At 32.1% G+C, this 11,845-nt stretch overlaps 1 protein-coding gene across 1 annotated transcript; it reads right to left on the reverse strand.

The window, feature by feature from the left end:
* Positions 1-5,192: 5,192 nt before the first annotated feature.
* LOC132724253 (uncharacterized) lies at positions 5,193-10,504 on the reverse strand. The gene is made up of 5 exons (XM_060709087.1): positions 10,435-10,504; positions 9,403-9,558; positions 8,621-8,758; positions 7,670-7,792; positions 5,193-6,882 (listed from the first exon to the last, which is right to left on the reverse strand). Exons 1-5 carry the CDS (start codon positions 10,502-10,504, stop codon positions 6,188-6,190), a joined length of 1,182 nt encoding a protein of 393 aa, XP_060565070.1. The 3' UTR covers positions 5,193-6,187.
* Positions 10,505-11,845: the final 1,341 nt, after the last annotated feature.

Below are 11,845 nucleotides of genomic sequence, written 5' to 3' on the forward strand. Positions count from 1 at the left end.
AACCATTTAAGATCGCTTCCAAGATGGATGCAATATTATTAGAATTCACCATGCTTAACAAGATCATAAGTTTATAATCATTTAAATGAAATTCAAGTCCAATTATGGCAGGAATTATTTTCAATCACGTATATTTTGTAATTTTCGGAAAAAAGACATATCGTCTCATTTTAAAATGGCAGCGGTTTTAGGTGGTTCATCAAACAGACACGTTTTCATTACACAAAATAACATGAAAGTTTATTTTGATTCACAGTATAAACTGCCTTGTGCTGTAAATTAACGTTTACATCTCAGTTTATTTTGCAATCTCAGGACGGCGTCCAAAATGGCCACAAATTAAAAGTATGTCGTTGCGGAAATATTAAAGTATATTTAAGAAAACTTTAAATTTATTTATAGTAGCAGTTTCTTTCATAAAATAACATGACTGGTACCTGACAAACGTAAAAATCATGAAGATTTACGGCATGAAAACCAAAATTTACTGCAAGGCATTAACTGATGTGCAAAAAGGCTTGATGTAACCGTCACGTAACTTTATTCAATTTATGTTAGTTTTATTTCTTACTTACTTGTTACAAGTCATTTCGGTAGAAATTGAAATACACTGAGATGACATTATTTGCATTTTATTACACCCCATCATATTTAATATAGGGTTCAATATAGCACCAAAAGTTATCTACTAAATCACTGTCAGGATATTTTTCGAATTTGTAAGTTAAGAAATATAGTAGTTTGTTATATAGTCACAATAGATATTTAAAGTAGTAAAATGAATAAAACATTTACCACTTAAACATCAAACACATATTTTTATTACTGCTACATCAGCATTTAAATGACACTTAGAAATACTGATGTACGAGGGATGTCCGGAAAGTTCATATACATCTTCATTTTTCATTGTAAAACAATACATACGCTGTACAAATTTTGTCAGCATAAATATACATATCTTGCGAACACAATTATCAAAAATTACTGAACTGTGACTTACGTTTGTATTTTAAAAGTATTTACATACCACATATATACATAATCATGGAGCACTTTGACAACGTCAAAGGCGTCAAATTAAATTCATGTTTACCAACTATTTAATTTCTTCCGATTTCATAGCCATGGTACCTGTCTGACGTATACTTAATACACGTTATGTTCCTTTGTTTTTACTTCATGAATTTCATATTTAAAATTATTATTTAAAAATAAAGATTTCACTGGTTCCCATACTGTGTATGAGATGTCTGCCTTTTTCAAAAAATATTGTAACGCAATCTACAATATTTCGACCATGCTACTTTTGGTCGTCTGGAGCGCTCTCATACCTAATTCTGTCATCACCGCTTCTTAATCTTGTTTGACATTTAAACGCAAGTTACCTTTAACATTTTATGTTTGATTTTGTTTTTAAAGTAAATATTAAAATCTCAGTTGGCGCCATATTAGCGTTGCTATGAAGTTAAATACCATAACGTTGCTCCGTCCTTAAATTTGACGTCATTTTTGCAACACAAAATTTACGCACCTTCATTGACTATAATCGCCGCTAACAAGCTGTTTATTTACTAATGACGTCATAATTTACACTAAATATCATGTAATAGTATCCTATGATGTCACAAAATTAAAACAAGAGATTGCGTTAAAATTACAACTTTTAGCAACTTATTATTCGAGTAGCTATCATGATGAAATCAAAGTGCTCCGTGATTCGTTGATCATGTTGCCATGGTGATCGGCACTTCGCGAATATTACTTTTATCATGCCTTTTGATTTAGAAATATGTAGAAGATAAATACTCTAGCAAAATATTCAATTATCATATTGATATGACTGCTTATAATAATTGTATAGCCTTGTGTACGAACTTTCCGGACAGCCCTCGTATATATTTATCAACCGTCATCTTGAACTCAACCTCAAATATTTCAGTGTCGCAGATCCAAATAAGTCAGTACTCAGAATTTAATTAGTAAATTAGAAAACCAAAATTAAAAGTCACAGTCGGGTTAAATAATTAATATGCTAATCTTGCTCATACATTTCAATAAGGAAATACTGATATATTTCAAAGTAGACCTATTATTAGTACTGACTACAATGGTAAGCTGGTAAATGTCAGTTCTTTGAAGCTCAACGTCTATTGACGTCAACAAATATATAGCGTTTTACTAACACTTATTTTATTAGCAAAATATCTTACGCGTTGAAATATTATAGCAAAATTCATCGTGTTAAATTGTTTTTATTTCACAATATTTATTGCGATATCGCGCGGTATTCGCGCCAGATATGGACATCAAAACGTACGAAAAATAACGTAGAATCGCAGACTATTAAGCAACTGTTAAAGAAATACATCATTACAAAGACATACATTTATTGAACATTATAAAATTAAAACGAAGGAAATCGGATGAAAATTGAGACCGGTTTACTGATAAAAAGACGCAATTTCGCCGCCACAGCTAGAGGGCGCTTTGACGTCATAGTAACGCTGTTTATTCATAAAATAATACTGCGAAAGTAAAGCATACATTAATACATGTTTGCTTACCAAAAATCACCAAGATCTGAGATGTTGTCAAATTTCGATCGGAAAGTAGCGAGCTACCTTAACAATTGATCCAAGTTTCATAAAAATCCTTCAAAGCTTTAAGCATTTTTTTTCTAAACCAGTGGGATTATGAGGAACTATTTAGATCTTTTATTGTGCATTATTGTAATACACCAGTCATTTTTAACCACCTCCATCGCCCCGGGAGAGTGCGGGTTAAAAAAGAATAGTGTTTTGACGTTTGCGCTGTTCCGGGGCATAAGGCAGGGATGTTATTATCTGAGTATTCCCTGCAGGGCGAATATTGTACAAGAGGTCGGTTTGGTTTAATGTCCCCCGCTATTCTCAGGGTGTGGGGTTGAGTGGTGCATATTCATGGAATAATAACTTATCACCAATCAACAGCCCTTTCCAAATAGACACTAATATAATAGTATATAATACTATAATAATAATAATGAAAAATAATTATGTAAAATACATAATTATAATTTAAAAAGTGGGCCGAAAAGGGTCGGCCTTTCGCTCGAAACCAGGCTTGCCCGGCCGAAAACGATTAGGCCAATTCCAAAATAGGGCCGAAATGAGACCAAACCATTGTGCTACTATTGTGACCGTTTTTTATTCTCAACTATGGGCTGTTATGAGATGTAAAGGCTATTTTGATTGGCTAAAATATGTACGAAAGACAAAAATAAAATATGTACGAAAAAACAAAAAATAATATATGAATGCAAAACTAAAAAAATATGTATGCAAAACTTTAAAAAAAAATATGTTATCAAAACAAAACAAAAATATGTATGCAAAACTAAAAAAAATATGTTATCAAAACTAAAATAAAATATGTATGCAAAACTAAAAAAATATGTATGCAAAACTAAAAAAATATGTACGCAAAACAAACAAAACAAGAGCTGTCGGTAGGACAGCACGCTCGACTATTCTAAGTGCTTGATACTAAAAGAGCCTTGATAACGTAAAATTTAGAGCTTTGATAATGTTAAATTTTCTAAGTTCACAAAAGGGCTATTTTTTTTAAATAAATTTATGTTGTAGGCCTTAGAGACAGTCTAATTATACAGTATTGGCTTGACTATTCGGAAGGTAATGTCACAAGGGTGTTTTATGGAGTATAATAATACTAATTACCTATGAATACATAAAATTGACAGAAAAGGTACAAAGGCTTGTTATTAAGATGTTTTATCAAGTAAATCACTGCTTTATTATTATGAATGCATATAATTGTCCCAAAAAAAGGCACAAACCCTTCAGTAATTATAGAGATAACAGCTTACAAGCAAAACCTTACCATGAATTTCTAAGTTGAAAAAGGGGAGAAAAATCAGCCTAAATGCGAGATAGAATTATGGATCTTTGTCAGTGACCTACAGTTATGACCCTAAATGCATATGTGAAGTTTTAAATAAATATCTTTAATAGTTATTGAGATATGTAAAACTTGCATGTAAACATTAACCAAGAGACTAAGTAGAAAAGGGGATATGAATCAGCCTTAATGCAGGATAGAGTTATGGAACTTGGTCAGTGACATACAATTATGACCCTCAAATTATGACCCTAAGTACATGTGTAAAGTTTCAAGTAAATATCTTTGAAGACCTTTAACCTTTAACCAAAATTTTCTAAGTTTCAAATTTAAGGGGCAAATAGTTCTGCAAATATTGCAGGCAGAGTTATGCAATTTTGCAAACTGATTTACATTGTTACTATAAAAAAGTATTTTAAATTTCAATTGAATATCTCAAGCAATAATTGAGATATTTGACTTTACAAAAAAAAACTTTAACCAAAATTTCTAAGTTAAAAAGGGGCATAATTCTGTCAATATTGTAGGCAGAGTTATCCAACTTGTCAATCTGATGTACCTTGTTACTATAAATAAGTATTGTAAGTTTCAATTGAATATCTCAAGAAATAATTGAGATATTTGACTTTACAAAAAACTTTAACTAACGCAGACGCCGACGCGGACGCTGACGCCGACGCCGGGGCGACTACAATAGCTCTCATATTCTTCGAATAGTCGAGCTAAAAATATGTATTCAAACCTAAAATAAAATATGTAAGCAAAACTAAAAAAAAGGATATGCAAAACAAAGAAAATATGTATTCAAAACAAAAATAAAATATGTATGCAAAACAAACAAAAAATGTACGAAAAACAAAAAAAAAGTATAAAAAAAAATTAAAAAAATTTGCAAATGTCACTTTTATGCCACCGTACATACCATATAAAGATTTTTGTTTGAATATGCCATAAATCACACATTGAAGTGTGAATATATATATATATATATATATATATATATATATATATATATATATATAAATTTGGAGAAAATAAACGTTCATACAGTGCTATTTATACTTTAGCACTGTATGAACGTTTATTTTCTCCAAATTTATTGTTATTTTTTCCACGTTCTTGTATCCTTCTTGGGATCCAGTGTTTTTGAAAGGTATTTTGTAGATGCAAATATTTTTCACAAACCTATATATATACATATATTTCTTAAATATATACATGTACCAAATTATATATATATTTACTCTTCCCTGGAGATACAGTTTATTAAGATCACAAGGGAAACACGAACGGACAGTTTATACATTTTCTGTAAATGTCAGACGTTATAGCAAGGTTTATCAAAAATGTGACATGACGCTGGACAAAACAAAACCATTATGCATAATGAAAATAAAGGATTTGGAAAGTGTGCTTTTTAGTTAAAAAAGTGAAAAGAAACAAAAAGAAACACAAAAGAAAGATAGAACATTCTTGCATATCAGACTGGCGTTTCCGTGAGATTTACTCATGCCGGAAATTTCATCTGGCATGGGGGGTTCCAGATGAGTCGCGTGCTGTACAATGGCACGATAAAGATGACGTCATTTAACCGTTATGAATGAAATTGTAATTCATACGCTGTTGTAAGAAAGTAGTTACGGTTGTAATGCTATAAATTTCCATTGAAATTAAAGATAAAGAATTTAAAATATAATGGAATATGGTAGAATATGCAAGAAAAAATATCTAACATACGTTTGCGGTTCGGATCGGAATATCCGTCCCTCGGTCACCCGCCCATAGGCGGTAACTCGGCAAGCCTCGTTACCGCCCAATGGGTGGGTCATCTCGGGACGGATATTACGATCCGAACCGCAAAATATGACAGGTATTATTAAACGGATGTTTTCTTTATGTAAATTATTTAAATGTCCTGTCTACAATGCAATTTTGCTACATTAACTTGTATTACAAGCTGGTAGAATACATTTGATACTGACAGAAGCCACCTTAGACAAACGTCGGCGTAGATCAAGCAACCGTAGCAACCAGTTGTTTTGAAAATAAAACATTGAATAAAAAAGAATGAATGAATACATGTAGAGAAAAATATAAAATGCAGAATACAAGCTGCAAAATCAAAATAACACAAACTCTAAATTATTGTGATATAAAATTCGTCCGTTCATTTTGCTATGAAATCTCATTACCCAAGTACATATACATGTATGTGGATTTGTTACACAGTAACTGTAAGTTCATGCAAATACATCACTATTGCAAGCTAGGTATCTTTTAAATTTATTTACAGAGATGCAAACATCTTCTTGTATTTTTCGGTAACTTCAACAACACCATCGTCACCAGAATGCTGATGTTGTCGTTGTAACTGCTGTTTGTATCCTTCAATGTCTGACATCAATTTGCGGAAGCTGTATTTTTTTCCAGGGCCGAGATCTACATATTCTTTGAATCCTTCAATGCCTGACATCAATTTGGCGAAGCCTTCAATTTCTGACATCAATTTGCCGAGGCCTTCATTTTCTGACATCAATTTGACCAAGTCGAATTCTTTTCCGAGGTCGAGATCTACATTATCTATGAATCCTCCACTGCCTGACACCAATTTGCCGAGGCCGGATTTTTGAAACAGTAGGTCAAGGAGTTCTAAATTACCAAAAAAATTTCTCAAATTTCGTTCAATTGTAGGTATTTGGATATCCCCATTATTTATACGTTTAACCAGTTCGTCAGAGGAATCCACTGATTTGTCAATTCCCGTGGCAGTTCGTATACATTCTTCATTTGTCATCCTACGTTCAATGCATATATTGATGAGAGGGGTTAGTAACGAGTTTTTTGCACAGTCATGGAAATAATCACATTTATCCCCTTCATACCCTGCGTTGCAGACACATGAAGTAACAGTGCCTCCTGGCCCACTGTATACGCAACGAGCGGTACCTCGCTCAGAGCAGAATGTTTCACAGGGTCCGTCATCTGAATAAGACATCCAATCAGTAAAAAACAAACTTTAAGTCATCTCAGACCTTTATGTACATATCATAGGCACTTGGTTTCGGGATAAAAACCCTTTTGTGAGGTGTGTAGACCTCAAATTTGATTGAATGTAACGGGTGTTTAAGGTATATGTCTCTTTTATAAAACCGTCATTTTTCCGATGTCACTGCGGGTTTTTAGTAACATTGGAAAATGACGGTTTTAGAAAATTTGAGTTCTACTAACCTCTCAAAAGGGTTTTTATCCCGAAACCAAGTGCCTATCTGATCTCAAAAAGTCTAAACCATCAGGAGCAACACCGTAATATATCAAATATATAAAAACAGCTTTAAAATCAATAAACATTTAGTTTTAATATAAACGTATGAATATAAACTACAAACTGTAAATAGGAAAATCCAAAGAATAAATTGAGACTGCAAATAAAGATGTACATTGTAGCACAAAAAAACTAAGTAAACAAAACTGTGGTCCGTGTTGTCTCCACTGAAGTTATAATGTAACAAATGACAGTGAGACGGATAGAGTTAAGATTTCTACTTACTATAGTTATCCTGGATGCAATTTATGTATTATAATCTTGTTTGTAAATATTGATGAAGAAATAAACATTGTTTAAACCAATACACTGAGTTTTCAACAAATCAAGCCAATCGGAACAGCTCGGCTATTATCATTTTTATCCGACGTTTGGCGGAAAGGGCTGAAATAAAGCATTTTGTTTGTAATTAGTGTACATGTGTACACATGTATCTGTTGTACATACCTTTATCACAATCCTTCCCACTGTACCAGTGATGTGTACACTTACAACTATAGTCGTCTCCTTCCTCTATGCAAGTGCCTTCATTTTTGCAAGGATTTGATGAGCAATGATCGTTGTCATCAGCTGTGATACATATATAATTATCGTATAAAAACGAAGGAAAAGACAGTATTTCAAATACTAATCCACGAATTTTGAGGGCGTATACATGTATATATTACACCTAAAGGGATGCATGTATCATGATATAGGATATATAATGAAAAGGATATAATGCGATATATTAGGGATATACATTATGTTTCATATAGACATGTTTATGCTTTTGGATGTATTGTGCATTATTGTGTAAGACATCCAAATGTTTCTCTTTTTTCAGATCTGATTTAACTTCAGATCCGCCATTTTGGAAATCATCCCTTCTTTCCTTTACCCGTTTTGTATTCGTTCTCGGTTTCCGACTATCAATCTTACGAACCTGGACTACAACTGAAATTAACGTATTCATTTTACTGACCAATGATATGTTTCATTAGATATATGCCTAAAATTTCCCTTTGAGGGAATAATCTACATTTGTAGTTATTTAGTTTCTATCAAAGCGAACTTATCGCGAAAGGAGCAATGGTTTCGACCAATCTGTAGTATGAAATTATCCATCAGACCTTAGAAGTTGACTTTTTGTCAAATGAAAGTTTATATTATTTTCATATGAAATCAATGGCAGCTATACTATTTATTGACTTTCTTTAAACATTCAATTTCAATTAATTTTTCATATCAATTCCTCCCCCCCCCCACCCCCAATGCACCCACCCCGTCCACCCGTTTGTTTTGTTTGTTTGTTTTTTCTTCAAGAAAAATAGAACAAGCAGTGTGTAAATACCACAAGAATTGGGTACATTGTATTTCTAAATAAATGTAATATGAATGCAGTAATATAAATATTACTCTGACGTTGGCGGGATCTCAGAATGCTGAGAGCATCTTCCAACCGATGTCTCATAAAAAGGTCCTCAATATCCGCTAAAGTAAATCCGCTATCACCCAGAAGGTTCAACAATTCCACGCCAGGACTTTCACTGTTCTCTATACGAAAGAAAATAAAATTAAGAAAATCATTGAGACCTTGATATTCCCAGTGGCATGTTGTGTCCTGTTGTGTCTGTCTCATTTAAGAAAGTAAAAGAATGTGGACCAATCGGCACTCCACAATAATTAAGTACACCCTTCTTTAATTAAGGTGACAACAGACACTTTCCGTGGTACTACAATAAATGCCATTCAAACCAACTAATTTAGTAATGATTGTTATTTATTTAAATCTTGTGCATTAAATGTCTTTGATCTTCATAAAAATAACATATTTAAAAAAAATGCCTTTGTAAATAATAAATTTTGAACAAAAATCCTATTATTTTATATCGTCCTATCAAAGTCATTTTTATTTTTTTGTCATCAAAAGTTTGGAATATAAGCATGATTATAATATCTAGGGAACCGTGTCTCAGATTATTTCTATCTTAACAACAACGAGTGACTACATGTAAAAGGCTAGATCTTAACCCGAAGTTTGACGGAAAGTGCATTGAAATTTATTTTAAAGCTTTCATGAATAGTTAAAACACAAATTTTAAAGGTTAGAAATATAATGTATTCTGAAAGTTATTGTTCATGTTCTATATTCTAGAAGGGAAATTAAAGGTGAATGTTAAAGAATATCATTATTATACCAATAGCTCTTAGCTGCCCCCAACTTATTTGAAGAGAATCATCCTTTAGAACAATGTACTTCCACCAGGAATCACGACCGTCATGGGTGTTTGGATCTTCTAAATGACGGCCAAGTTCATTGTATACACTCGCCTTCAGGTTAGAAATAGGAATTTCTAAATATAAAATATTATATTCGGATTTCAAACATAGATTTATCTTTTTCAAAATCCATAATTCTAAACAAAATGTATATTTTTACAGAATTTACGCATGCACGAACTAAAGAAAAACTATAGAAAAACTATATTCAGTATATTCTGTCAACCAATTAGAACTCGAGTGGAGCGTCTGTGTCTGTCTCTCAATTAAGGGGTCATGGGTTCGAGCCCTACTCGGGTCACGATCATGATTCTTCATGTGACACCAGTAAGGTAAGTTCCAAGAAGCAGACTAGAAAATGATAAATTAATAATAAAGTAGGTTACAAGAACTTGTTTCGCAATCTAGCTAAAATTAATAATTATGTTTAAACAAACCAATTAGAATCAAACAAATACATGTACATGTGTATATGTTATAGAGTTTTAAGTTGGAATTCATTATTTGACTCACGCAAACATATTTATTTTAACTCGATTGTGATGAATTCTATACATTTTAACCACTCTCGGCAAGTTTTATATAAGTGTCATATATATTACAACAAAAACACTTTAGAAAAAGAGGCTGTCCACTAATGGCATTTTATCATTCGGTTCTTTTCATCGTTTATGTCATGGAAAGAAACAACGAAATTTCTATGCAATATATCCTTTATCCAGATAAAATTGGAAGAGGCAATGTTAATAAAGAGTAAAGAAGTGTTGCGACATGTCGTATATATATTGAATCGTAATTCATTGCACATACTAGTATATAGCGACAAGATCCGAAATGATTGCGCCAGACAAATGTTGAATGATTTTTTTCCCGGAAAATTCGTAACTTTGTTCTGTATAATAAATAAACATTTGTATAATATAATTATAATTGTTATTATAAAATCTTACCAGCTACATCAGGATCCAACTGAGACTGATGGACACCTTCAATTTTAATTCTACTTAAGTCTATGTGCATCTCTGGAAAACAAAGAACATTTAGTGGCGTGAACGCAATTTAAATTAACAAAATCTTATCTTGTGCACTGTTGTTTTAAAGATTTTTTTTAAAGAATTACAACAAACTCCTTTCACCTGGCTTTTTCAATCGTTATGCGCAAATATTTAGCCGAATTTTTGCACACATAATGTTATTGGCCCTTATTGACGCACCAGTAAAAAAAACAAGAACTTTTTAATTAAGCGCCATTTTAGAATTTCTTGGGTTAAAAATCCAGCACTGGGTTGCTGATACCCATAAGAATTTCACGTGTTGAAAAAGGTAACGAGATTTTAAAACTAAGTTATCTTATTAAATACCACAATAGGTGATTGGTAAAACTTGGTTTGTTTAAACTTTAACATTTTTGGTAGATGGGTTTGTGTTGACCCTTTATCTGGTGAGTTCCGTATTAGCAGAATGTTCTTGTCCAAATTTCATTGGTAAAACGTTTAGGTTCGGCAAAATTGTCAGACGACATTTCTATTGGTAAATGTTTCCACGGTGCCCTGAGTTGTTTAAAATTTTATGGACCAGCATTTTTCAGGTCCCATGCCACTTCTGTTTCCTTTTCTTGTTCGATAATAGCTTTTTGTTTTCGGGGCTTTCCCTTTAGCTTTTTTGTAGAGGGGGTTGCCAACTAAAAACAGCTGACCCCTTAAAAAAGAAGTTGTATTTTGAAAATCAAACAACAAAAGAAAATAATTTTTGGTTTAATTTTTTTCCCCTTTTATTGATTTTTTTTACTTCCGTTTTTTATTTTTTTTGCCAAATTGTAGAAATTTTTAAAAAACTGTGGAGTGTTTTTATAATGGAATGGAAAATTGAAGCATATACTGTTTTTTGTAAGAAAGTTTTTGATTATATACAAGTAATTGTGGTGTTTCGTTTATAAAATTTTCATTTTTTGTCTTTTTCTGGGTTTTAAAAATTAGCCTGGGTTCAAAGGGGTTGGGTATTTTTTTTTTTTATATAAAAATGATTCGCGTATTTCATATCCGATGTATGATTAAACAAACCCATGCCTTTTGGTTTTTGATTAGTTGTTTGCGAACAGAAAGCACATAAAAATCGACAGAAATTTGGAAACCCAGGCTAGTTAAAAGTAGTGTATAAGAAATGGTTTTTAGAAAATCGTTTTATGAATCTAGTAAATAGGGTTTTTGAAGCTTGACTAATGTAGTTATGGGAAATAAACTATGAAATTAAAAAAGGGTTTTTGGCAACCCTTAAAAAATAAGGATGCTTTTCATAATGAAAATTTGTTTGAGGGTGGGTTTTGTCCCGTATAATAAAAGGCGAAATCGAAATTAAAGTTTA

This window comes from Ruditapes philippinarum, unplaced genomic scaffold (genome assembly GCF_026571515.1).
Source record: "Ruditapes philippinarum isolate M1 unplaced genomic scaffold, ASM2657151v2 ctg1525_1_1_1_1, whole genome shotgun sequence".
NCBI classification, from domain to species: Eukaryota; Metazoa; Mollusca; class Bivalvia; order Venerida; family Veneridae; genus Ruditapes; species Ruditapes philippinarum.

Bases quoted from the DNA above. Each gene is read 5' to 3' on its own strand.
- LOC132724253 (XM_060709087.1), bottom strand. From the start codon at position 10,504: ATGCACATAGACTTAAGTAGAATTAAAATTGAAGGTGTCCATCAGTCT. The intron at 9,559-10,434 runs GTAAGATTTTAT...TTTTATATTTAG, and splicing joins GTTGGATCCTGATGTAGCTG to AAATTCCTATTTCTAACCTG. The intron at 7,793-8,620 runs GTAATATTTATA...TATGTATCACAG, and splicing joins GAGATCCCGCCAACGTCAGA to CTGATGACAACGATCATTGC.